General features: G+C 38.9%; 1 protein-coding gene across 1 annotated transcript in view; it reads right to left on the bottom strand.

Annotated features, from left to right (window-relative positions):
• ATL3 (atlastin GTPase 3) overlaps window positions 1-27,728 on the bottom strand; it is a 43,379-nt gene that overhangs the window by 9,056 nt on the left and 6,595 nt on the right. The window contains exons 2-8 of the mRNA XM_081064485.1: window positions 24,024-24,238; window positions 23,739-23,882; window positions 15,689-15,793; window positions 15,160-15,210; window positions 5,190-5,246; window positions 4,436-4,528; window positions 3,425-3,563 (exon numbers count right to left, since the gene is read on the bottom strand). Of these exons, the coding sequence (XP_080920611.1) occupies window positions 3,425-3,563; window positions 4,436-4,528; window positions 5,190-5,246; window positions 15,160-15,210; window positions 15,689-15,793; window positions 23,739-23,882; window positions 24,024-24,238 (804 nt within the window). The remainder of the gene's footprint in view (window positions 1-3,424; window positions 3,564-4,435; window positions 4,529-5,189; window positions 5,247-15,159; window positions 15,211-15,688; window positions 15,794-23,738; window positions 23,883-24,023; window positions 24,239-27,728) is intronic.

Genomic DNA, 27,728 nt, shown 5'->3' with positions numbered 1-27,728 from the left:
AAAAATAGGACAAATTCTTTATATCCTTGGAGTGGAAAAAGTATAACATAAGCTATTGCATATATTCATATTTGCTTGCATATACTAAAAAAACTGGAAAACCACAAAAATGGAAGCAACTTTTCACTTAATACTTTTTAATCCTTTTTTGGATTTTAAACACAGGAATTCAAAAAAATTCAAAATTCAAAAAAAAAAAAATCAAACTTTTTTTATGGTTTCAACTTTCATCATGCTGAAAGACAGAGCTTCCAGAATAGTTCATACAAGGAATGAGCAGGATCCACACACCACAGACTGTTATACCCAGTTCTGCAGAGCCTCAGCTATTAATGTGTCTACGAAGGCTGTACTAAAATATTAGGTTTAGACTCAGAGTAGACAAGAAGCGTCTCATGACAAAGACAATCTCCATAAAGACTGCATGAATTTGTACCAACACACTTGCACTTCCTTGATTACTGTGATGCTACACATATATTCATGGGTATACACTGACCATTTGTATTTCTTACTTTGGGACTTGCCTTTTCATGTCAGAAAGGAAGATTTTAACCCTATAAATGTGTTTTACAGTTCAACCATGGATGAAGGATGCAAATGGTGCAAAATTATGGGGCTAAAGTTTGCTTATACAGAATTTGTTCCCTATTTTATAAATATAATATATATATATAAGAGGTGGCCGGTTAGCTCAGTTGGTTAGAGCGTGGTGCTGATAACACCAGGGTTGCCGGTTCAATCCCTGCATGGGCCACTGTGAACTGCGCCCTCCTTAAAAAAAAAAGAAAAAATATATATACAGATAGATAGATATAGATAGATATAACATATATCAATATAATATAAAATTGATATAAAACATAGCACACTTAATATTCAGTGATAAGCATTCATAATCTGTAAATATCTGCACTGGACTAAACAGTATTCCCCCCTCCAAATGCATGTCTACCTGGAATCTCAAAATATGACCTTATTTGGAAATACAGTCTGTACAGATGTAATTAGTTAAAATGAGGTCGTACCAGGTTACGGTGAGACCTACAGCCAAAAAGAGGTGTTCTTATAAAAAGAGAGAACACATAGAGATACACACAGAGAAGGTTAACACGGAGACAGAGACTGCCACGGAGTTACGCCACTACAAACCACGGAATGCCAAGGATTCCCAGCAACCACTGGAAGCCAGGAGAGCATGGGAGATACTCTCCAGAAGGAACCAACCCTGCTAGCACCTTGATTTCAGAATTCTGATCTCCTGTACTGGCAGGGAATAAATTTCTGTTGTCTTCAGCTACCCAATTTGTGGAATTTTGTTATAGCAGTCCTAGAAAACTAATACAATGCGCATGCCCAAAAGTGATACCAAATTTCAAAAGTCAGTGTTACAGAACTTTAAAAAAGCTCTTTGTATTTCCTGGAATAGCATGATAAAAATGAATTTTAAAACAGAATGTTTTGAAATATCAAAATGCTTTAGAATACAGAGGAATGCCATTTTACATGTTTATGTCCGATAAACCTGCGACCACCCTGAGGCAAGAGAAAGGCTTGCAGTCACTCTAACCCACCCTCCTAAACATTCTTTCATACATCCACTAGGCAACCTCCCTACCAGCAATGAACAAACTAGAATTTACGTTTGGAAACAGTATGTCTAATACTAGTGCATTATAACCCTAAAAGACACATCACCTACACACTCAACTTTGTCTCCATACCCAACTCTGAAAAGTCAATCACAACTGCTTTTTAGGTAAAAGGGTCTAGCTCCAGTGTTGTCTAAGCAAACTTCTCTCCAAAGCCCAGGCCCCAAACTTGGATTTCTGAATCGCCATCTAATGGGCTCTGGAAGTCTCCTGTTCAGGAGAGCTGCCAACCACCTAAAAATATCATACAAGTGACAAGTAGAAGGTAAAGGTAAGTCTCTCAGACTCCGTTAATTTTGTAATATCAACGAGCTGGAATGTAAATCTTAAACTGAACAAGTACACTGACTTTCTTGGATCAACTGAGTCAAGTTCTCCTGGTAACTAAACAGTATATATTCTCTAAGTTACTTCCCCAATATAACAGAAGTATTTTGAGCAAGTTACTTAACTTCTCTAACCCAGTCTCTTCATCTGCACAGTAAAGGAAATAATATCAGCTTCATGGAATTACTGGGAGCATTAAGTATGAACGTAACTAGCATAGTTACTATGCTATGGTCTGACTGTGTCCCTCCCACAAATTCATACGTTGACATCCTAATCCCTAAAGGTGATGGTATTAGTAGGTGGGGCCTCTGGGAGGTGAGTAGGTCATGAGGGTGGAGCCCTCATGAATGGATTAGTGCTCTCACAAGAGACCCCACAGAGCTCCGGAGCCCCTTGCACCATGTGAGGATACAACCAGAACTCTGAAACCAGGAAGAGAACCCTTACCCTACCATGTTGCCACACTGATCTTGGACTTCCAACCTCCAGAACTACAAGAAATAAATTTTATTTCTGGGTAGTTTTTTTTTTTTTCCCTTTTTTCTTTTTTTTTTTTTTTAATTAAATTTATTGGGGTGACAATTGTTAGTAAATTTACATAGATTTCAGGTGTACAATTCTGTATTACATCGTCTATAAATCCCATTGTGTGTTCACCACCCAGAGTCAGTTCTCCTTCCATCACCATATATTTGAATTTCTGGGTAGTTTATAAGCTACCCAGGCTATGGTATTTTGTTATAGCGGCCCAAACAGACTAAAACAGTTGGGAACACAACTGGGCCTCTAAAAATGGCAACTACTATTATTTATATTTTACAGGAAACCTGAGAAGCTCAGATAAGTTTATAAACAAAGTACTTAGTTTAACACACGGGTAAACTGAGGGCCAGCCATTAAATGACTCAAGGGCCAACCATTAAATGACTCAATGAATAAGGAACAAAAATAAGATAATGGAACCCACGAGTCTCAACTCTGATTTCTCCAAGCTACCATCTAGTCAGCACTTCCTGATATTAACACATGACCCAGCATCAGGTTTTGTTATACCACAAATAAGATGAAAATAATAGCCATGCCATGCATCATACCTTTCTTTGGGAAGTTAATTTTACTTGATAAATATTAGCTGACTAATGTTTAGTCTTCTTTTACTTATCACTTTTATCTCTTATAAACGAATAATCGTAACATGCCTCTTAGAAAAGCTCATTAATGGATATTACCATTACCATTACAGATGGAGAAACTAATGTGAACTAATTCTGATGGTCACAGCAAGACAGGATTAAAAACTGAATGACTCTAAATACTATGCTTTCTAAGAGAATACACTGTTTCTCTTAAGTATTCACTAGATCTATAATCGACATTTTCTGGTCACTATTTAATTCCAAAGATCAAATCACATGTTTAAAATAACATCATTTGTAACATACCTTTCAATTTCCCATCAAACTCAGGGCTTGTGGCCACCTGGAGTCCTGGATGTGGCAGGAGAAAACAGGTGACATTGGAGAAACATGAATGGATGTGATTTCGGACATTCTGAATTTCTTCATGTTGATGTTCTTTCACCTGCCAATGAAGACCAACAATTTACAAAAAACCCATTTGTTTGTCTTCACTAGGAACCACTAGTATAGGACAAAGGGAAGAAGACTCAACTCAAATGGGGTATAGTGGCCTATGTTTTGTCCAGTAAGGAAACTCAGAGCCCTACGAGGCAATAAAGGCATAAATGTGATTCATCATGACTTGGCTCCGATAGCGGTCAAAGAATAGGTCCTAAAGAGTTTCTTGGTTTGTGGGCATGAAGGAAAATCTAATCAGAAGTAGTGACTGACAAAGGACTTCTGTGTTTTAATTTTGGAGAAAAGGCTAAGCTTGTTTATAGTCATCCTAAAACAAGAATTCTGAATAAGAACAACAGAATTAAAGTTCTGAATGTGACGTTCTGAAGGCACATACAGAACCTGACGTAAAATGTGAAATGGAAATTATAATTACAGCTTGGGCTTTTGGTCAGAGTTGTTCCCTGTTGTCCCTATGCATTATCGTGTTTCTCTGAAAATAAGACCTAACCAGAAAATAAGCCCTAGCATGATTTTTCAGGATGCTCGTAATATAAACCCTAATGCGTCTTTTGGAGCAAAAACTAATATAAGACCCGGTCTTATCTTCAGGGAAATACTGGAGAGCTTATTTTATATTACGAGCAACTTGAAAAATTATGCTAGGGCTTATTTTCCAGTTAAGTCTCATTTCCGGGGAAACACGTATATAACCAGGTTCTTCTATCTAAAACCATAAATAATATTAGTGTGTGCTAATATTAATAAGCATTTAACACACTTAATTTTCCATAATCTGCTTTATATACAATAGCTAAGGCAAATGAGAAGTTATCAACACCTTTAGGTAATTCATCAGATTATATTTCCCCTTACCTGTAGACGCTTTTCCAAAAATGACATTCCTCCCTGTAGTCCATAGCTGTATTCATAAGGGAAACTCCAGTCTCGAACCAAAAACATTAGTGTCTATTTTCGAAAAGAGCAGAACATATTATAACGTTGCATAAATGCATTTTCAAAATAACAATTGAAATACTTCTTTGTACAAGGCCAGCTTCTTCAAAGGGGGCAAGAAGACATGAAGAAGTGATCTATTCTGTAAAGTCTCAGAAAGCTTATAAACACTAGAAGGACATGTATGGGGAACGTGGTAAAGGACGAGAGAAAAAACAAAATGGCACTAGCTAGTCGTAAATCAGATCTACTTTTAACATTAGAAAGGAAAAGAAAACTAAATTAAATAATTAATACTTAAAACTCCTGTAATCTTACTGAGGTTACTGTGCATTCCCATCCTCATGAAACAACTAGCTAAAGCAGGAGTCAGCAAACTTTTTGTGTAAAAGGCCAAAGTAAGTATTTTAGGCTGTGGACAATACAAAGTGTAGCTGTGTTGTAATAAAACCTTAGCTATAGACACTGACATTGACATTTCAGAGAATTTACACATACCATAAAATATTATTCCTCTTTTGACTTTTTTCAACCATTTAAAAATGTAAAACCGATCCCTAACTCATAGGTCATATGAAAATAGGCAGCTGGCCAGATTTGGTCTGTGGGCTGTAGTTTGCTGATCTCTGAACTAAAACAAAAATATGAATGACATTTATAGTTAACATTCTACCTGGAAGGGTTTTTGGAAAATCTCATCCATTGCCAGACGACCATATTCTGTAAAGAGCTTCAAAAAAAAAAGAGAGAGAGTTATGGCTTACAAGGGAAAATTACCTAAAGTATTTCTGTGTCTATTCTTTAGCAAAGTATTCATTTAAAAGACTGAATATTTCTTACATGAAACCAAAGTTCTACAGTTTCAAAAGCCTGCAGGAACCACGAATCTTAAAATAATCTTGGATCTGTCTCACATCCCACATCCCAATTCATCAGCGAATACAGAATCCAACCACTCACAACTTCCTCGTGGCTCGGAATATTTCAATAGCTTCCTAACTGATCTCCCTGCCCTCCCCGCCCTGCCCTCCCCACACACACTATTGTCAACACAGCAGCCACGTGGTTCTGTTATCAATCAGGTGAGTTAGAGCACATCCAACTTCCACTCAAAACCCTCCAGCCTCCTTCGGTATAAAAGCCAGTCCTTATAGCGTGACCCCATCACACTGGCCTCCTTGCTGATCCTGAAACAGGCTGGGCACACTGCTGCCTTGGGCCCCTTGTTGACTCTCCTGCCTGTGTTGTTTTTCCCCCAAACATCTGTGCAATCAGCCCCTCACTTCTTAAGGTCTTTACTCAAATGGCTCCTTCTCAATGAAGCCGTCCACGGCCATCTACCTAAAAAGATGACAATTCTCCACACAGTATTTCCTACCTCATGTCTCTCTAAGTTTTCTCCCTAACACGTCTCACTGTCTAACATACTGTGTCTTATTCATTTTGATTATTGTCTGTCTTCACTACCCCACCAAAGCTCCGTGAGGACAGGCACGCTGGTTCTGTACACCACTGTACCCCTGGCAGCAAGAAGAGTACTGACCAGCAGTACACATTCCATTCAAATGACCGAATGAATGAATGAAGGTTAGGGTTTACGCATACATTATGTCTATTTCTTCATGAAGCCTCACTGAAAGTATAGCAAAATGAAGTTTAAAAGTTTCAAATTCACAGGACAAAAAGGATGAGGTAATGTGACAGCAGAGGAGAGTTGTCACAAACACTCTGGAAGGAAAACAGACAAATGAGAACTGTCTGGGGTTTTGGCTTTCTCTGCCCTGCTAAGACACCTGCAAGAGGCAGGGGTCACCAAGAAATGAGCAGATTCTCTCAGCAGAATCCCTGAAAGGCTCAGTAATAAGGTCCAGTTCCCTTGAAGGAGCAGGTGAGGGAGGTAACTAAAGAAATGGTTCAATCTTTGGAGAGAGCACCTGACACTCACAGATCCTGCTCCCTCCCCCAGCTCCAATGCTCTTCCTGCCCCCACAGAAGATGGGAAATGTACTATCTGGAGAGGATAAACCAAAAAGAATTTAGACTTTGATTCCAAACTCGGCTGAGTAAGGAGTAAGTCCCCTACATTCCTTACTTAAGTCAAACTCCACAAACACCCTGAACAGTGAGACTCCCTGGCTCCTCACCCCCCTGGAGCCACAACAGGCTTCTACCCACCTAACCCAGGCAGGAGTGTAAAGAATTCTTCTCTGGGGAAATTGACAGCCCAAGAATAACAGTCTGCAAATACAGGCATATAAAGCCTGCAACAAAATGGCTACATCTTGCCCAATAACCTCACTGTGACCCAACCCAGTACACAAGGCCTGCCTCTTACCAAAGTTTCTCAGTGGTTCACTCTTACTTACAGACAGCCCTCTAAGAAAAGTTTCTAGCAGGAAAGACAAAAACTCATGCCCTTCAGGCCAGCCCGGTGGCTCAGGCGGTTAGAGCTCCAAGCTCCTAACTCCGAAGGCTACAGGTTCGATTCCCACATGGGCCAGTGGGCTCTCAACCACAAGGTTGCCAGTTTGATTCCCGCAAGGGATGGTGGGCTGCACCCCTGCAACCTGCAACCAGCAACGGCAACTGGACCTGGAACTGAGCTGCGCCCTCCACAACTAAGATTGAAAGGACAACAACTTGACTTGGAAAAAAAGTCCTAGAAGTACACACTGTTCCCCAATAAAGTCCTGTTAAAAAAAAACAAACAAAAAACTCATGTCTTTCAATTCTAGAATATCACCTTATATTACTGCTTTTACAATTTTTCCCTCCATTTTCTGTTCTCTTTTACTAAAATACCCATTATTAACATGTTACACCTCCCCTCAACTGATCACCAAATTTTCCTTTTTCTGGGCCCTCCTGTTCTCTCTTCTCCTCCACCTCTGCCACTCCTCCTTCCTCTGCCCTTTCCCTTCTCTCTCCTCTTCTCTCTTTGGTTCACTCCCTTCCCCATTCCCAATTTCTACTTTGTCTTTTTATTCAGCCTGCTAGGGAAATTTTCTCCAATTTATCTTCTAACTCCTCCCCTACTGAATTTTCCATTTTTTGCTGTCATAATTTTGATTTCCAGCTCGTTTTTATTTTCTGAATGTTGCTTTTTAATAGCATCCTTTGTTATTTCTTGGTTGCAACAGCTGCAACATCTTATCTTTCTGAGAATATGAGTCTACAAGGAATGAAGAAAAAAAGCCCACAATAAGGTCCATTACCTTGAAAATCCATGCCAAGAATAAGATCTTAAAGTTAAGCTTCATAGAGAAACACAAAGGTCTATATGTACAAAGACTCAGGACTTCAGCAGCAACACTGGGATCGGGAAGGCAACAAAGTGATGCCTTCAAATTCTAAAAGAAAATTATTTCCATCTATAATTCTAGGATAAATGTAGAATATTCTCAGACTTACAAGACCTCAGAAAAGTTATCTCCTATGCATCCATTCTACCTTTTCTCAGAAAACTACTGGAGAATGCATAGATTTAAGGAGAACATAGGGCAAACAGGTGGCTCAGTTGGTTAGAGCGCGAGCTCTGGGCAACAGGGCTGTCTCTGTTCGATTCCCACATGGGCCAGCGAGCTGCGCGCTCCGCAACTAGAATGAAGTCAATGAGCTGCCACTCAGCTCCCGGGTGGCCAGATGGCTCAGTTGGTAGGAGTGCGGGCTCTCAACCACAAGATTGCTGGCTCGACTCCCGCCTGGAAATACACACTGTTCCCCAATAAAGTCCTGTTCCCCTTCCCCAATAAAATCTTTAAAAAAGAGAGAGAGAGCATAAACAAATGAAAGATTAATGGGATCCAACTTAGAAAGGAATTGAAAGCAAACTGTCTGTCCCTGACTTCAAACTATATTACAAAGCACAGTCATTGGGGGGCCGGTTGGCTCCATTGGTTAGAGCACAGTGCTCGTAACACCCAGGTTGCTGGTTCGATTCCTACATGGGCCAGTGAGCTGCGCCCTCCACACCTAGATTGAAAACCACGACTTGACTTGGAGCTGAGCTGCGCTCTCCACAACTAGATTGAAAAATTAAAAAAAAAAAAAAAAAAAAAAGCAAACAAACAATGACTTGACTTAGAGTTGATGGGTCCTGGAAAAACACAGTTTGTTCCCCAACATTCCCCCAAAAAAAAAAAAAAAAAAAAAAAAATGAAGTACAATCATCAAAAAAAAGTATGGTACTGGCATAAAAACAGACACATTAATCAGTGGAACAGAATATAGAGCCCATAAATAAATGTACAGTATATGGTCAATTAATTTACAACCAAGTAGACAAGAATATACAATAGGGAAAGGATAACCTTTTCAACAGTGTTGGGAAAACTGGACAGCCACATGTAAAAGTATAAAACTAGACTACTATCTTACATGGTACACAAAAATTAACTCAAAATGGATTGAAGACTTGAACCGAAGACCTGAAACCATTAAACTCCTAGAAGAAACTATAGGAGTAAACCCTTTGACATTGGTCTTGGTAATGATTTTTTGGATTTGACACCAAAAGCAAAGGCAACAGATGCAAAAATAAACAAGTAGGACTACATGAAACTGAAAACTTCTGCACAGCAAAGGAAACCATCAACAAAATGAAAAGGCTGCTTACCAAATGGGAGAAAATACCGGCAAATCATGTATCAGGTAAGAGATTAATATCCAAAGTCAAACAACTCAATAGAAAAAAAATCCATTTACAAAATCAGCAGAGAATTTGAGTAGACATTTTTCCAAAGAAGACACACAAATAGCCAACAAGTACAAGATGCTGAACACCACGCATCATCAGGGAAATGTAAATCAAAACCACAGTAAGATATCACCTCTCACCTGTTAGCCTGTCTATTATCAGAAAGACAAGAGATAACAAGTGTTGGCAAGGATGTGGAGAAAAGGGAACCCTCGTGCTGTTGGTGGGAATGTAAACTGGTGCAGCCACTGTGGAAAACGGTATGGGGGTTCCTCAAAAAATTAAAATTAAAACTACCATATGATCCGCAATCCCACTTCTGGGTATTAATCTGAAAAAAATGAAAACACTAACTTGAAAAGACATATGCACCTCATGGTCATTGCAGCATTATTTACAATAGGCAAGATATGGAAACAACCTAAGTGTCCGTGGATGGATGAATGGATAAAGAAAATGTGGCGTGTGCATATGTGTGTATAGTCAACGAAATATTATCCAGCTACAAAAAAGGAAATCTTGCCATGTGCAAAAACATGGATGGAACTTGAGGACATTATGCTAAGTCAGACAAAGAAAGATAAATACCGTATAATCTCACTTAAATGTGGAATCATAAATAAATAAATACATAAATAAATACATAAATAAATAATAGTTCCAACAGATTGGTGGGTGCGAGGGCTGCAATACTATTTAAACTATTTAACTACTTAAACTATGTATATATATATTATTTTTGGTAAAAATAAAATGTTGCTAAAAAAAAGTACCTGATACATGTAAAAACTATACAAAACCCAAAACCCATGATCACCGTTCTGTAATTCTGAAATCCAAAAAGCTTTAAAAACCCAAATTAAGCGGCAAACTCATTTGGAGGAAAATTTGCCCTGAACTGACATGAGGCTTCTTATGAGCTTTATTTATCCCATTTCATATAATTAGTCATATATTTCACCACAGAAATATTAATGTTTAATTAGAAGGTATGGCCTGAACATCTATTCCTGTCCTACACTTCATGCTATATGCGCCATATTATTTAGCTAAAATACAAAAATTTTTGAATTCCAAAACACATATAGCTTCTAAGGGTTTGGCTAGGGCTTTGTCATGGCTTATATATTTTCTATAGGGATATATATGTTTAGAAATACACAGAAAAAGAAAACAAAGAATATATTCAAAATTGATATAGTGGTTACCTCTGGGGAGGAGAAAATGGAACTCAAGCGTTATCTGAGGTGTCCAATTTTTTGCAAGGACAATATCATTCCTAATTTCATAAGTAATATATTAACTTTTAAAAAGAGAAAAACTATTCCAATGATAGATATCATATTACCAATTTATAGAATTTGGTTCCACTCTATGAAGAAGGCATAAAAACAGTATCTTCACCAGGAATTCTTTCCCAATCCCCCAGACTGAACCCTATAATTCCTGGGCATCTCTCTCCTTTTGCACTTAATATGTACAGCAGTCCCCTTTATCTGAAGGGGCTATGTTCCAAGACACCCCAGTAGATGGCTGAAACCAAGGATAGTACTAAACCCTCTATATATGGTACTTGTTTTCCTTCACATACGTACCTACGGTAAAGTTTAATTTATAAATCAGGCACAGTAAGAGATTAACAATAACTAATAATAAAATAGAACAATTATAACAATATACTGTAATAAAAGTTATATGAATGTGGTCTCTCTCTCTCTGGTAAGTAAGTGAGATGGCTACGAAGTGACTAAAGGGCAGGGAGTGTGTATGGTGTGGAGACGCTGGACAAAGGGATGGCTCGCGTTCCAGGCAGGACAGAGCAGGATGATGCGAGATTTCATCACGCTACTCAGAATAATATGCAATTTAGACCTTATTATTTCTGGAATATTCCATTTGATATTTTCAGACTGCAGCTGTGTGTAGCTGCCAACTATGAAAGCGAAACCGTGGATAAGGAGAGGCTACTATATTGCACTTGGTTCAGAAGTCTGGCATTTATATGAAATCAAACGTATCCATGTTTTTTCTTTTGTCTTCTACCTTTGATGTCTTGCTTAGAAAATTCTCCCTCAATATTCTATATTGGCCTATTTTCTTCTAATAATTTTATGGTCTTTTTTTTTTTGCATCAAAATATTTAATCCACTTGGAATTTATTGTGGTATAGTACAAGGTAGGGTTCTAAATTTACTTTACCTAAACAGACAGGCAACTATCCTAACAGCATCTACTGACTGATCCATCCTTCCGGGCACAGCATCACATATTCCTAAGTGGAATGAAATACATGAAAATACACTATATTGGGGCAGCCGATGGCTCAGATGGTTAGAGCACGAGCTTTTAGCAACAGGGTTGCCGGTTCGATCCCCACATGGGCCACTGAGCTGCGCCCTCCACAACTAGATTGAAGACAACAGCTGCTGCTAAGCTGCTGGTGGGCTTCCGGATGGCTCAGTTGGTTAGAGCGAGAGCTCTTAACAATGTTTCCAGTTCAATTCCCACATGGTATGGCTGTGTCCCCCGCAACTAGATTGAAAATGGCGACTGAACTTGGCACTAGCTGTGCCAACTAGTTTGAAGGACAACGACTTGACTTGGAGCTGATTGGTCCTGGAAAAACACAGTGTTCCCCAATATTCCCCAATAAAAATTAAAAAAAAAAAAAAAGAAAATACACTATCATAAACATATAGCACTTCAATCTATTTTTCCTAGACCAGTGCCATGTTGTAATTATAGCTTTATAACATGTACTAAGTCATTTTTCTCATTTTTCCCCTACCCCTTGTAATTTTCTTGACTGTTTTATAATTTCCTGTCAAAATGAATTTCAAGAAATTTCTGCCAAGTTCCCAAAATAACACCTTTATGATTTTATGGAGAAGAAATGTAACTTTATAATACTCAGTCTCAAATGAGATAATGTAATACACAGCACAGTGTCTAGAATAGAGTAGGCAATAAATGTGTTAGCTATACATATAGATACATAATAGAAGATACACACATAGAATACAGATACATATAGAAGAAACGGCTTATTTCTGCATGTGGTTGAATCTTTTATATGCTTCCTACAACTTTGAATTGCTTCATACAGATCACAAGTTTATTCTGAGATTTTAATATTTTGTTGCTATAGCGAATGTTTTCCTTACAATTTTAAACTGGTTAATGTTGGTAGATAGGAAGGCCTATCTGGCTTTTGTAGTTTTTTTTCCTTCAATTTATTGGGGTGAAAATTTTTAGTAAAATTACATAGATTTCAGGCTTTTGTATTTTGTGATGGGTACCTAATAAGTTTTTTTTTCTAGTTGTAAATAGTTTTCCTGTTGATTCTTGCGGATTTCCAGACACACAAGAATATTTTTTTTCTCCTTTGTAACCTTTATATTTATGCAGTTTCTGGATTCACCATCAATCAGCCTTGTCAAGTGAGACAAGTCCTCTGGCCATTAGGTCCAGGGGCCATCCTCTAGAGCACATAAACCCACCAAACCTACCACCCCTATTTTCACCACCAAGGCCCTAAACGCAGCCACAGCCCTGCCTCCAGCTTCCGAGTCTAAGGCACTGCCACTACCATCCACGTCACACTCAGGCCCCCCTCCCCACTCCCAGACACTTCCAACTGCGTCTCCTCTAACTTCAGATCCACAATGGAAACTCTCCTAAACTTCCAGCTGCTTCTCTGAGTGTTTCTTCTATCTCCCTGCTCTAACTAAAACCTGAAAGCACCATTTTCCCTGTAAGTATCTCAAAGGAGTGGCGATTATCATCGCTCACCCTATGTGTCGCCAGATCAAAAGGTGGGGTTGGGGACTTCCTTGCTTCCCTTTCTCATTTTTAATCCATTATTCTCCATCATCTTTTAAAGAGCCCCATTCCTTTAGGGTTCATGCCCTTCAGTAGAACAACCTCTGCCCCCACTTTTTACTGCTGTTCATCTACTAACCATGTGTGCATTCCCTCCCATTCATCGAGGATTTTGACACCTGTCCCAGTCTTCTTTATCAAAGCAGGGACCTCCACTCAATCCCTGCCTCAGCCAGGAACCTAAGATGAGTAGAGGGAAGATTTTTTTCCTTTCCTACAGCAAGACATAATTCAAAGAATCAGGAACGCTTGATGTTGAAATGATTGGGGAAAGACAGGCGTTAAACACATCTTGGGTTTGAGGAAACAGGATGGTGGAGCTCTTGAGAACAGTATCAAAGGACAATTACATAACTGCACCATAATTTCTTTACCCCATTAAATTTGAATTGTGCTCCCCCCACCAAAAAAAAATGTGTTGAAGTCCTAATCCCCAGTACCTGTAAAGATGACCTTACTGGAGTTAAGATGAGGTCATTACGATGGGCCCTAATCCAATCTCACTGGTGTCCTTACAAGAAGAAATAACAAAGACACAGGGAGGAGAATGCAATGTGAAGACAAGAGACACACAAGACACGGAGGGAAGACAGCCACATGAAGACAGAGGCAGAGACTGAAGTGCTACAGCTGCGCCAAGGCACGTCCAGGACTGCCAGCAAACCACCGGAAGCTGGAAGAGGTACGACACGATTCTCCACCACTGACAGGCTCCAGAGCACATGGCCTTGTCAATCATTTCATTTCTGACTTCCAGCCGCCAGAACCGTGAGATAATTTCTATTGTTTTAAGCCACCCAGTCTGTGGTCCTCTGTTCAGCAGTCCTAATACACCACCCACCCAAGCCTCTTCATTTACGTATCACTCTCACTGCCCAGACTACAAAATCCCTTAAGCATCGTGTCTACCTCAAACACTATCGAGAGCACTTGGTCCACTGCCTCACATAAGGTGGGCACTCAAAGACGTGTGAAAGCAAGGAGCTTAGAAAGGCATAAGTTTCAAGGGGAAAGGCGTCGGTGTCAAACTCAAGTTCTGATGGAAATTTTTATGGAGCAACAGATCTCAACCCCTGAGCCATGGCACTGGTGCAGAACCACCAATTATAAAGTACAAGTACTTATAGTAGTAACATTGAAGGCCAAAGCTTAGGAATTCTTTTCTGTTTTTTTTTTTAAGGAATATAAATTAGACCTAATTCAAGGTAATCCCTATAATAAACGACACCCTCACTCTCTCACATGCTGACATGTTTTCTTGAATGTCAGTGGGAGCAGTGGAATTAAGAAGCATGTCAGAAATTGCACCCAATTGTGGAATACCCATGGAAGAGTATCTTACAGGAAAAATATGTAAGAACCACTGCTATAGAGAACAATGACTAATAACAGTAGTCATAACAGTAACAATAAATAATAGCTAGCAGTCACTAAACACATACTATTTTCCAGGCACATAATTCCATGTATTTTATAAACATTTATTGATTTCACCTCACCTGGATTATTGCAATAGCTTCATAACCAAGTCTCACTGAATGTACACTTGCCCCTTGAAAAATCTATTCTAAACACAAAGTGGTCCTCCTACAATATGTCAAAGAACATCACACCCCTGCTCAGAACGAGGCTCCCCTCTCTCCCGCGGGAAACGCCAAGGCTGTCCTGACAAAGGCCAGGCCTCACCGGGACTTCAACACCTGTCTGACTTCTTCGCTTAGCCGCCTCTTGTCGCACTCTCCAGTCCTACCCACTAGCCTCCTTGCTGTCCCTTGATCCTGCCACACACACTCCACCTCACAGACTTTCTGTCCCCTCTTGCTGTCGCCCCTCTCCTAGTCCACCTTTCCCCCCCCCGCACACACCTGCAGGACTTATCTGCCCATTTCAGTTCCCTTCCTTGACCACTTCAGCAACAGATGCAGAGTGTAGGGTTACTGTGAACCAAAACCTTCCTCCACATTGCAATCTTTCGCTAAAACTACTCAGTACAATTTTTTTCAGTCTTAAAAAAAAATTTTAAATGATATATTATGATGTTTTTATGAGGAATGTATAAACATACCTGTAGCTGTTGAAGATCATCTTCCTGAATGTTCTGGGACAAATTATATATCTAGGAAACAAACACCAGATTGATAACAACTCTAGGTTACTTCAAACAAAGCTCAAATAAGCCTAAAACACTGAGCAGAAGTTTTGTACATTTAAAGGTTTGCATTTAAAAATATGAAGTCTGTTCAAACAGTAATATTATTTGCCTTTTGAGAAACTATGCATGCATGGTTGGAATAACATAATTCTTCCTTTACAGTATAAAAGTTTTCTTAAATTCTTACCAAATCTACATTTCCTATATAATTGATATAATTTCAATTTCCACTTTCAGAATTTTCTTGGAGTATTTTCTATACATTTATGACCAAAATGGAAAACTATTTTAAGCTGCTTCTTGAGCTTGTTAACTTATATCTGTCGTCGAAAAAGAACATTTACATATCACCATAGGAATTCTGATGACAGGACAATAACTAAAATTACTGCCTTTATCTTATTTCATCTTCAAACTTTCTTTCCTAGTCAAGTGGTTTTACCTGAACAGAACTGGTCATAGTGCTTAGAGCAAAAATGGTGGCACAATCTTTCACAGTGGACTGGCTGTCAAATGCCCCCTGGGTATCCATCAAAACAACTGCAACCTAAAAAGAAAAAAAAGGAAAATACAAACAAAATACGTTAAAGTGAGAAGAGGAGAAAAAGCAAAGGAGAAATTGAAAAGTAACATTTAAATGAGGCTTAAGCACCTACTTCTAGGTTCTATCAGAAAAGCGTAATTCTTTAGGTACTTTTTAATTAAAGTTTATTGGGGTGACAATTGTTAGTCAAGTTACACAGATTTCAGGTGTATAATTCTGTATTACATCATCTGTAAATCACATTGTGTGTTCACCTAGGTGCCTTGTTTTGACTAGAGAACTTTGCTGGAGATTATCTGCTCTGACCTAATGAAAGGATATAAAAGAGAGGCTTACAGAGCAATATGGAAGGAGGGGAAAATCACCCCACCAACTAAAATAACCAAATGTTGATGCCAATTAGCTCACTCATCAAGCTAGTCATTCAGATGTGTTTTGTTGTTGAAAAAGAAATTAAAAATACTAACTGATTTAGTTTAAATTTAGGCATCATCCAATAAAATAAAACACATGGGCTAGGATATTTTGGCATAAACCTGCAAGGCTGTATTCTTCTTTCAAATTTCTAGGGTTTTCTGATTGTTTGATAAAAGAAAATTAATATTTATTTCAAAATTTACAAAAGAACAGACCACACCAAAGATGCCAAACGAAAGCAGGAGAATCTAAGTTATCACTGTACTCTGTGTAATACAGCTAGGTTTCATGAAGGCTCCAGGTTTCCAAAAAGGACTTTAGGACTCACTCCCACCCCAAAAGTGAGATTTAAAAATTTAGAAGCAAATAGCAAAAGACACAGTCAAAAGTACTACAAGTGGTTGCCTCTGGAAAAAGGGACTAGGTAGGAAGAAGGATATTCTTTTTTATTATGAACACTGCAGTACTATTTAACGATTTACACACATACACAAGAGGTCAGACAATTAAGTTTGCGAACTTGTTGCAAAGATGTCACTAACCTTTTTTGATACCACAGGGATTATACAGTATGAATTTGTGCCAACTGGACAGTTAACCAATTTTACTATTTGGAAGTGCCGAAAAGGCTGCATGGAAGTTAGATGACCTAAACTTACTTATTTTTAAAGATTTTATTGGGGAAGGGGAACAGGACTTTATTGGGAACAGTGTGTACTTCCAGGATTTTTTTCCAAGTCACGTTGTCCTTTCAATCTTAGTTGTGGAGGGTGACATTCAGCTTCAATTTGTTGTCCTTTCAGTCTTAGTTGTGGAGGGCGCAGCTCAGCTCCAGGTCCAGTTGCCATTGCTAGTTGCAGGGGGCGCAGCCCACCGGCAACCTTGTGGTTGAGAGGACTCAACCAACTGAGCCATCCAGGAGCTCAGCGGCAGCTCAGCTCAGGGTGCTGTGTTCAATCTTAGTTGCAGGGGGCAGAGCCCACCATCCCTCACGGGATTCGATAAGTTGAACCGGCAACCTTGTGGTTGAGAGCCCACTGGCCCATGTGGGAATCGAACCAGCAGCCTTCGGAGTTAGGAGCATGGAGCTCCAACCGCCTGGGCCACCGGGCCGGCCTTGACCTGAACTTTTCACCAACAATTCATGGCTCTTGCATCACAACAATACACCAGCTCACACGGCACTGTCTGTGAGGGAGCTTTTAGCCAGTAAATAAGTAACTGTATTGGAACACCCTCCCTGCTTACCTGATCTGGCCCCCAATGACTTCTTTCTTTATCTGAAGATAAAGGAAATATTGAAAGGAAGACATTTTGATGACGTTCAGGACATCAAGGGTAATATGACAACAGCTCTGATGGCCATTCCAGAAAAAGAGTTCCAAAATTGCTTTGAAGCTAGGCACTGGCATTGGTGCATAGCTTCCCACGGGGAGGACTTCGAAGGCAATTATAGTGACATTCAGCAATGAGGTATGTAGCACTTTTTCTAGGATGAGTTCTCGAACTTAACTGTCAGATCTCATGTGTGTGTGTGTGTGTGTGTGTGTGTGTGTATGAATATATGAGTATATATACACACACACCAAAAAAAATGTTGCTAAAAAAAGCAAGTACCTGATACTTATAGAATACTATATGTAAATAAAATAACATACAAGTAAAACTACACAAAGCTGATGATCTCCTATCTGTAATTCTGAAAGAAGACACATAGTGGCCAGGGGCTGGAAGAAGTAGGAAATGAGGAATGACTGCTAAATGGAGCTGAGTTTCTCTTTGGGGTGGTGAAAATGTTCTGGAATTAGAAGGTAGTGATACCTGCACAGCTTTGGGAGTATACTGACAACTGCTAAATTATATACTTTTAAAGGATTTTATGGTGTAAATATATAAATTGTATCTCAATAAAAAAGAACTAATCAAGGCATATATTTGCTAACTAGAAAAATGAGGCTAAAGAGAGGAAACGGGACAATACTAAAGAGAAGCTCTCTAGGGAAATGGGAGTATTATGTATTACATACACTTAGATGAAGTGCTGGATATTGGGAGGGAAATGGTATGCCCAGATCATGCGGTAGAATGGCAAAGTGCCACAACCACTTCCAAGAACAACACGTCAACAGCTAGGAAAAGGGGAACTGGGCATTTTCAGACCCAGCAATCACACTTCTAAGTGGCTTTCTAATGTTTCTGACTCGAACCCAGCCTAGGGAATATATTTTACATCATGACAAAATAAACACACACATAAAGCTGAAACTAAATTTATATGTGTACTACACTCTTATGCTTTCTGCTCTGTTCTAGGTGTTTTGTTTTTAAACACTGGTCACAAGCCAATAAACTGATTTCTCTGTCCTTAATGGTCATTATACAGTTCAAAAAACTGGCCTGGAGACACACTTGCAGCACACTTACTCAAGGAGACATTTGGCAGGTTGCTCACTGTAGCAAGGATTATAAAAATGAAAAACAAGGACACAATCTAAATGCCCACCAGTAGGAAAATGGATAAATGAAATATGATAAATTTATATAATTACTATCTAACAGTTAAAAGGAATAAACCAGAGCTACATATTTAAGAATGTTGATTTTTAATTTAAAAAGTAAGAACAAAAAAAAAAAGTAAGAACAAATAAATTATCTTACTTCTTAAACCAGATAATTTCTAGGCTAAAAATCTCATCAAGTATATAAAAAAAATAAAACAATCATACTGATTTTTTAAAGTACTCCTGATCGTCTTGAACATAATGTTTTTTAAAAGGGTAGGAAACACAACAATGAGATACTCCTAGACACTCTTAAAATGACCAAAATCCAGAAAACTGATAATACGAAATGCTGAGGAGGATGTGGAGCAGCAGGAACTCTCATTCGCTGGGAGAATGCAAAATAATACAGCTACTTTAGAAGATAGTTTGGTAGTTTCTTATAAAACGAAACAGTCCTAGCACACAATCCACCAATCGAACTCCTTGTTATTTACCCAAATTAGTTGAAACTTATGTCCACACAAAAACTGCACATAGATAGCAGCTTTACTTATAATTGCCAAAACTTGGAAGCTAAACAAGACGTCTTTCAGTAGGTGAATGTATAAACTGTAGTACATCCATATAATGGAATATTACTCAGCAATAAAAAGAAATGAGCTATGGGGCAGCCGGATGGCTCAGTTGATTAGAGCGTGAGCTCTGAACAACAGGGTTGCTGGTTCGATTCCCATATGGGCCAGTGAGCTGTGCCTTCCACAATTAGATTAAAGACAACCAGCTGCTGCTGAGCTTGCAGAGGGTGGCTGGATGGCTCAGTTGGTTAGAGCATAAGCTCGCAACAAGGTTGCCAGTTCAATCCCCACATGGGAAGGTAGGCTGCACCCCCTGCAACTAAAAATTGAAAATGGCAACTTGACGTGGAGCAGAGCTGCACTCTCCACAACTAGATTGAAGGACAACGACTTGGAGCTGATGGGCCCTGGAGAAACACACTGTTCCCCAATATTCCCCAATAAAATTTATAAAAAAAAGAAATGAGCTATCAAGTGGTAAAAAAAGAAACTATAGAGGTACACTGCTCAGCGAAAGAAGCCAATCAGGAAAGACTATACACTGTATGATTACAACTATGTGACAATCTGGAAAAGGCAAAACTATGGAGACATCAAAAAGATCAGTGGTTGCCAGGAGTTTAGGGAGGAGGAGGCAAGTAGAGGGAGAAGCAAATAGGTGAGCACAGATGATGTTTAGGGTAGTATATCTATTCTATCTGATAATGGTAGCTACATGTCATTATACATTTATCAAAACCCAGACAATGTACAACACAAAGAGTGAGCCCTAATGGAAAGTATGGGCTTTAATTAACGACAACATATCAATATCAGTTCATTAATTATAACGAATGAATCACACTAATACAAAATGTAAGTATGAGGGGGAAACTGGGAGGGGAATAAAATGTGAGAACGCCACACTTTCTGATCGATTTTCCTATAAACCTAAAATTGCTCTAAAAAATAAAATCAGTGTTCTTAAAGAACAGGAAACCAAAATGTTGTTGGAAAACATGGAGCTTTATAGGAGTCAACTCAACAAAATAAAAAAATAAGGGAGCTATAAATGTCAGATATCTAAAAGCAAAGCTTGCTTACTAACATTATAGAGGTGTCCTAAACTATTAAGAATATACCAGATGTCCAAAAAATAAAAATTAAATACACCAGTTCTATACAAAGAGATCACATAGTTAAAAAAATCTTAAAATTATGAAAACATCTACCACATTACCAGAAATGTAGAGAGAGTAATACAGAAAATTAGAATTGACATGAAAGTCGAAGGGCCTCATTGTAATGCCAGCTCTAAGAGTGGCAATATCACCAATGGCAGGCCCTTAATTAACTCACTGGGTCTCATTTTAGCATTTCTACTATAAAATGAAAAGACTGGACTGCCAATCAAAATGGAATAACAGAGACTGGATTTACCCTCCTACCTAAAACCAAAAATTAATAGACAAAATATATGAAACAACAGCATCAAGACACTGGACATCAGGTAACAGAGAATAATGATCCTCGAGAGAATGGAGACAGATGAGGTGAGCCTGACAGTTGTCCCAGCTTACCGAGCAAGGCTCAAGGGAGGAGGAACCATGCAGAACCCAACAGATTGCCTGAACTGAGAGGAAGAACGGAGTGTCAGCGAGACTAGGGAAAGTGGAGTGCTCAGGCAGAACACCTGAGAGGAGATCTACAGAGGCAACCCCAGCAGAGGGTCCCCATCGAGTGCTCAGCTGAGTACTGACCAGCACATGTCCATGAGGCTGGAGTCTACCTGAGGCTGGAGAAAGAACCATTTAAAGGTTTAGAGAAAACAGTACCCATTGCTCCCAGAGAGCCAGGAAAAGTGCCTGTTCCCGGCAATCAGACTGCAAAAATCCATAATTCTAGAGTACTCAGACAAGTCTTGCCTCAGTAGTGAGGAATACATAGCTCTAGATTAAATATTGCTCTGGTCCCACCTGCTGTCCCTTGCCCACCCTTATTCCTGCAGAGCTCCAGGAGTGCCCAAGGAATCCCAGCAGCCACTGCACACTTCCATCAGCATCCTTTTCGCTGGTACCACCTAGCCTGCTTAGCTATTCCTTTGCCCGAATCGATAAGGCATGCTTCCTGGACGTTGACTGCCTTTTGCAATTAGGACACTTCACAGCCCTCATGGACTTTGCCCAGAGGGGGAAAAAACCTGCTCTGGTCCCATTTAACAAATCTTAAAAGCAAGACCAGAAAGAATCTAACAGTTTCCAAATTTCTTAACTGCATCCCAGAACAAACTCAATATTTTACAGGAATACAAAAATATCCAGCACTCAACAAGGTAGAATTCACTCATCTGGCATCTAATCAAAAATTTGCTGGCTTGCAAAGCAAGAAAATATGATCTAAATGAGTAGAAAAATCAATTAAAACCCAGAACAGGCACAGATGCTAAAATTAACAGAAAATGACTTTAAAACAGTATTCGGTACAACTGTACTCCATATATTCAAAAAGTTAAGTAGTAACATAAAACATAAAAAAAGACCAAACTTCTAGAGATGAAAACTACAATGCCTGAAATGAAAATACACTGCATAGGGGGATTAACAGCAGATTACAAAGACTGGTGAATTTAAAGACCTACAAATAGAAACTATCCAAAAGCAAAAAGAGAGAAAAATATAATTAAAAAATGAACAGAGCATCAATGAGCTATGAGACAACTTCAAGCAGCCTGACATACATAACAGGGGTCCCTAAAGGGAATAAGGGACAAAAAATGTTTGAAGAAATAATGGCTGAAAAATGTCTGAATTAGATAAAAATTATAAACCTGCAGGTTCAAGAAGCACAACAAAATTCCAACACAAGAAACATGAAGAGGACTATACTACGATATATCATAATCAAATTGCTCCCCCAAAATGATAGAGAACATCTTAAAAGCAAACAGGACAAAAAAGACACACAAGGCACAGATTTCTCATCAGAAACAATGACAGGAAAAAGGGAGGGGAGTGACATCTTTACAACACTGAAAGAAAAACCTATCAGCTTAGAATTCTATACCCAGCATATAAGTATTTTCAAAACCAAAGGCAAAATACTTTTCAGACATATGATAGCTAAAAGAATTCAGCACCAGCAGAGCAGCACTATTAGAAGTATTAAAAGTCCTTCAGACTGAAGGAAAATAGACCAAAAAAAATAGAAATACGGACAGAAAAATATTAAGAACAGTTAATGGTAACGACATGGGCAAATATATGGGTTTTTCTTATTTAAATATCTTTAAAAGATAATTGACTGTTTTAACTGACCATTTAAACAAAAATACAAACAATGTTATTAAAGTAAAATATGTGACAATAGCCCAAAAGCTGAAAGGGGAAAATAGAATGTTAATTATACCTCAATAAAGCTATTAAAAAATTAAAAGGTTGGATAACATAATATCTAAAGATCCTTCCATAAAAAGGTTTCCAACATTATATTTCAATGTTATACTTCTTTATTCTCCAAGATTCTTTCTTTAAAAAAAAAAATGTGTGATAATCTCCTTATTTTGTTACACATTTTTTGGTATGTGTATCTGCATTAAAACAAAAAAATTTAAGAGTGTTTTCCAATATACTGTTCTCCTGAAGCCTCATTCAAAGAGAGAGAGAGAGAGAGAGAGAGAGAAATAAAATAATAAGGATATTTACAAAGGAAAAAAAATGGAAGATGTGAAAACAGCAGCTACGAGTTGTGCATCTAATGTCCAGCTCCCAAAATACTGAATGACAGTGTTTGGGAAAAGGATGAAGCTAAACAACCTGAGGAGGGATTTGAAACCTTAAGCCCTACCTACAGTCAATTGTAACTGAAAAAAATAAATAATTTTTAAAAATTGACCAATAAAATTAACCGTCACAGAGATATTTAGGAGTCTGTCTAATAGCATATAGTCTCTAAATGGTAGAGCTCAATTTTATACCCGTCTATTTGATGTAATAATTAGCTTTCTCTGGTCTTATAATTATTAATTTCTGTGAAATAAGAGTAGATATTTATTTGATTTATTCTGATAAGAATAAACATATAGTCAAAGATTTTTAAAAAAGGGAAAAACATTAGCCCTACAAAGACTCAAAAATGAGAGGCGTGAAGAGCTGTCAAGGCAGGCTTCAGGAAGGAGGAGGTTAAAGTTTAAGAAATGGTGATAGCCCCAAATCCCATCTGTCACTGTAGGAGACACATGACTTGCTTTTCCTGACTCTTACAAAGGGAGCTAGAGGAAGGCTCTGATTCCAGCTTACTATTTTTTGTTAGAAGCCTTATATTACCATTTGAGCTTTTAAACTACATCCATGCATTATTTTCACACCATGCACTTGTATCATTTTGATAAATTGTTTTTTAATTAGATTATCAGAGTACACATTAAAGTTCTCATTTTGTTGTTGCTGTTAATTTGTAAGCCTTTTTCTTCCTTACCTTCTTTCCACCTGGCTTCTCCACAGTGAAAACTTCATTCCAGATCTGAATCCCAGTGGTTTCTGGGTCAGAGCCTCCTCGCCATGAAAATCCTGTTAATGGTTCTTCTGAGTCACCCAACCAATTTGAATGGCCACCTTCCTTCTATAGGACAAATAAGACATTTCCATTAAATCTTAAATTTTAAGTAATTTTACACATCAATAATAATAATCCATGAGCTTATTTTGCTCTTTTGGACATAAATTCTCATTTCTAATTTGAGAGGAAATAATTCTACCTTACCTGGGAATACATGTATCGGAGCATGAAGTCCAGAAAGAAGGACTTGCCCTTTCGGAAGGCACCAGCCACTGACACAACCACCACATCAAGGTCTCGAATGTGGTCCTGCAAGAGGACGCTGGCCAAGGCTTTCTCTTCTAGCTCAAAGGAATGTTGGTCTTTCTGAACCAAAACAATCTGCACTGGACCAGGCTTTCTACTCTCCATGGCATCACCTATGTTGTTATGGAGAAAAAAATTAGCTTCGTATATTTTTAAAAAATGTATTTTTGAACATGGGAAGAGCAAAAACTTCTTAAGGTACCAAAACCCTAACCATAAAAGAAAATAATGACACATTAAACTTCATTAAAATTAATTTTTGTTCATTAAAAGATACCATTGAGAGTAAAAATGCAAGCCACAAGATAGGAGAAATATCACAATACCTATATGCAAAGGACTTATATCCAGAATCAATATAGAAATCCGTACACTTCATAATACATATATATCTATATAAGTATAGATAATATCTATAAAAATATATCTTATATAGATATATAGATATCCAAATGGTCAATAATCACATGAAAAGCTGCTTCCATACCATGACTTATCAAAGAAATGTAAATTAAAACCATGAGATCCACTACCTGCCCATCAGAGGAGCTAAAATTTAAAAGACGGACAGTATCAACTATGGGAGAGACATGGTACAACTGGAATTCTCATACATTCTGATGGTAACATAACCGCTTTGGAGCACTGTTTGGCAGTATCTACGAAAACTAAACATACCTGTGACCCAGCAATTCCACTCCTAGGTATATACCTAAGAGAAATAAATGCTTATGTCCACCAAAAGACATACATGCAAGACTATTCACATCAGCTTTATTCAAAATAGTCCCAAACTAGAAATAACCCAAATGTCCATCCACCGTTAGAAAGTGTGCCTGCCACTGCTATTCCTTTTGCGTATGTTGTTTAATCCTCAGAACAACCCTACGAGGTAAATAATACTGTCCCACTTGAAAAACGAGGAAGCTAAGGCTTACAGAAGTTAAGCACCTTGCCCAACAGGTCCGGAAGAGTTTGTGAAGATCTTTAGGTAGCTATGTTTTGCAGACCACTATTAATAAGACTTGAAAGCAAAAAGAAAGCGCTTCTTTGAAATTCAGAGCCACTTAGTCGCTATGATATATGGAAAGTTTACAAAAAACTACCAGTGGGGCCTAAGTACTAAGGCAAAGCACTATTTCCTTAAACGTACGTGACACTGGTATTAAATGAGATGTTTCAGGCAGTTCAAAGGATTTTTTTTCATTTTAATAATCAAGCATTTTAATGTCCATTAGGAAACAAAACCATGTTTTAATAGATTACTGCTTAGAAGACTAAGTCTAAAAAGTGAATCAATTTAGGGGTGGACGGGTGGCTCAGTTGGTTAGGTCGTGAGCTCTGGGCAACAGAAATGCTGGTTTGATTCCCACATGGGCCAGCGAGCTGCGCCCTCCGCAACTAGAATGAAGACACTGAGCTGCCACTGGGCTCCCAGGCAGCCAGATGTCTCAGTTGGTTAGAGCACGAGCTCTCAACAAGTTTGCTGGTTCGACTCCCAAAAGGGATGGTGGGTTGCACCCCCTGCAACTGAGATTGAACAACGGCAACTGGACTTGGAGCTGAGCTGCGCGCTCCACAACTAAGACTGAAAGGACAACAACTTGACTTGGAGCTGATGGGTCCTGGGAAAACACACTGTTCCCCAATAAAGTCCTAAAAATACACACTGTTCCAATAAAGTCCTGGTCTCCGTCCCCCAATAAAATCTTAAAAAACAAATAAAATAAAAAGTGAATCAATTTAAAGTAAATTGAAGGACAAACATTAAGTAAAGCATAGTACAGCTAGACAGATAGGGCCAAAAATCACAAATATGGTCCCCAAATTACTTTTGCCTGGGAAGTATTAAAGGCTGAATAATCACAGCAGGCAAAGTCAACAACCTGTAACTGCCAGGCTACTTTTTAAGCTACGGAATTGCTGCTCATTTTTTCTATTTTATCAGATAGAAACAGAAGGGTTCTTGCCACTTTTTAATTTTTTGCAGACTACTGGAAAACAAGTTATAAATATAGATTGGATGTCATGCTGTCATTGTAATAAATGTATACTAATACTTTTCTTTCTCACTATGGGTGAATAAAAAGGAGACATGTCTGTGAATAATCTCTTGGGGTCCTTCTTATTGCCACAACAGCAGGGAATCCAGGACCTAAAGACCTTCGATCTTTCATATAAAAAAACGAATGGGAAGAATTGATTCCGACCTTGTGGATAAACCACAGTGTAAAGTACTGTGCAGTGCTCAAAGTACTACCAAGCAAAGTCCCTGGTTGGCTGGTTGCTCCCCCAAATATTCATTTCTGCCTCCTGCTACAGCAATAGATTTACAGCTGGGCACATACATAACTGCTCAAAAGAAACACACTTCCAACCCAACCTTGCAGCAAGGGTGTCACCATGGGACTAAGTTCTGACTGGAAATGATACGGCAACTTGCAGGCCGTGTATCTTTCCCCTGCCTGCTGGCTGCATTAGAAGTGAGAGCAAGTCGTCCTGCACCAGGAACACAAAGGCAACACCCTAGGAATATTGGAGCAACAAAGAGAGGTAGGGCCTAGGGTTCGAGGAGCAGAACTGCCATGCTGGCTCACTCTTACGCAAAAGAAAAGTAAATGTCAACCTTTTTAAATCCCTTACTTGGAGGCTTATCAGATACAGCCCAACCCAGAAACCAATACAACAGTCCCCAGGACTTCACAATTAGGTTCACGATACTGGCTCTTTCTTTTTTTTTTTTTTTTTTGCCTTTGTGTGTGTGTGTGTGTGTGTGTGTGTATGTGTGTGTTGAGAGCCCACTGGCCCATGTGGGAATCGAACCGGCAGCCTTCGGAGTTAGGAGCATGGAGCTCCAACCGCCTGAGCCACTGGGCCGGCCCCTATACTGGCTCTTTCAATGTCATCTATTTCCCTATTAAAGTTTACTGAGCCTGGTGAACGTACTGACCCAGAGCAGACACACAATAAACAGCGGTAAAAAGAATGAATGATGTGTACTGCAATATAGTTGAAGGCTTCAGCTATAGTTGAAGGCTTCAGCCGTAAGGATGCAGCTGGTACAGTTAGAGCGACAAGTTACATGGGCTACAGACAAGATGGAATAAGCCAGGGGCAAAAATGTACGCAGCCCTGCGCAATGAACTTGCACTTCAAGAGGCGCTGAAGACCACGGAGGACAGTTTTAAAAATGGTGATAAAGCCTTCCCTCATCTCTTCCTCTCTTTCTGCCTATGGCACAGTGGAAAGGAAGAGACGCAGGCTATGTTTAGTTGGGGGAGCGGGGAGATCCTGCACTGCTCTTCACAACAGTCTATTGGGTACACTGGATTAAAAGAGATCTCGTTCCTTTGGTTTGGGCTCCTTAAGGGAAACATTATTTTGAATTGTATACATCACCGCAATTCAACTTAAACAAATAGAGCTGCTCACTTTTCACTTTTATCTCTCACTTCCTAAGACCACGGGACTGTATTACTCATCTTCCAAGGAAAAACTTTATTTCTACTCACCCCTTTGCAGATGTCACGTGAATGTCATTTGCTGATTTATCCTCACATCTCAGACTCCCCAGTCCGAGACCACTTAATCCATACCTTAGGG

Source organism: Rhinolophus hipposideros (genome assembly GCF_964194185.1).
Source record: "Rhinolophus hipposideros genome assembly, chromosome: 10".
NCBI classification, from domain to species: domain Eukaryota; kingdom Metazoa; phylum Chordata; class Mammalia; order Chiroptera; family Rhinolophidae; genus Rhinolophus; species Rhinolophus hipposideros.
This window is presented reverse-complemented; position numbering and strand designations above follow the sequence as displayed.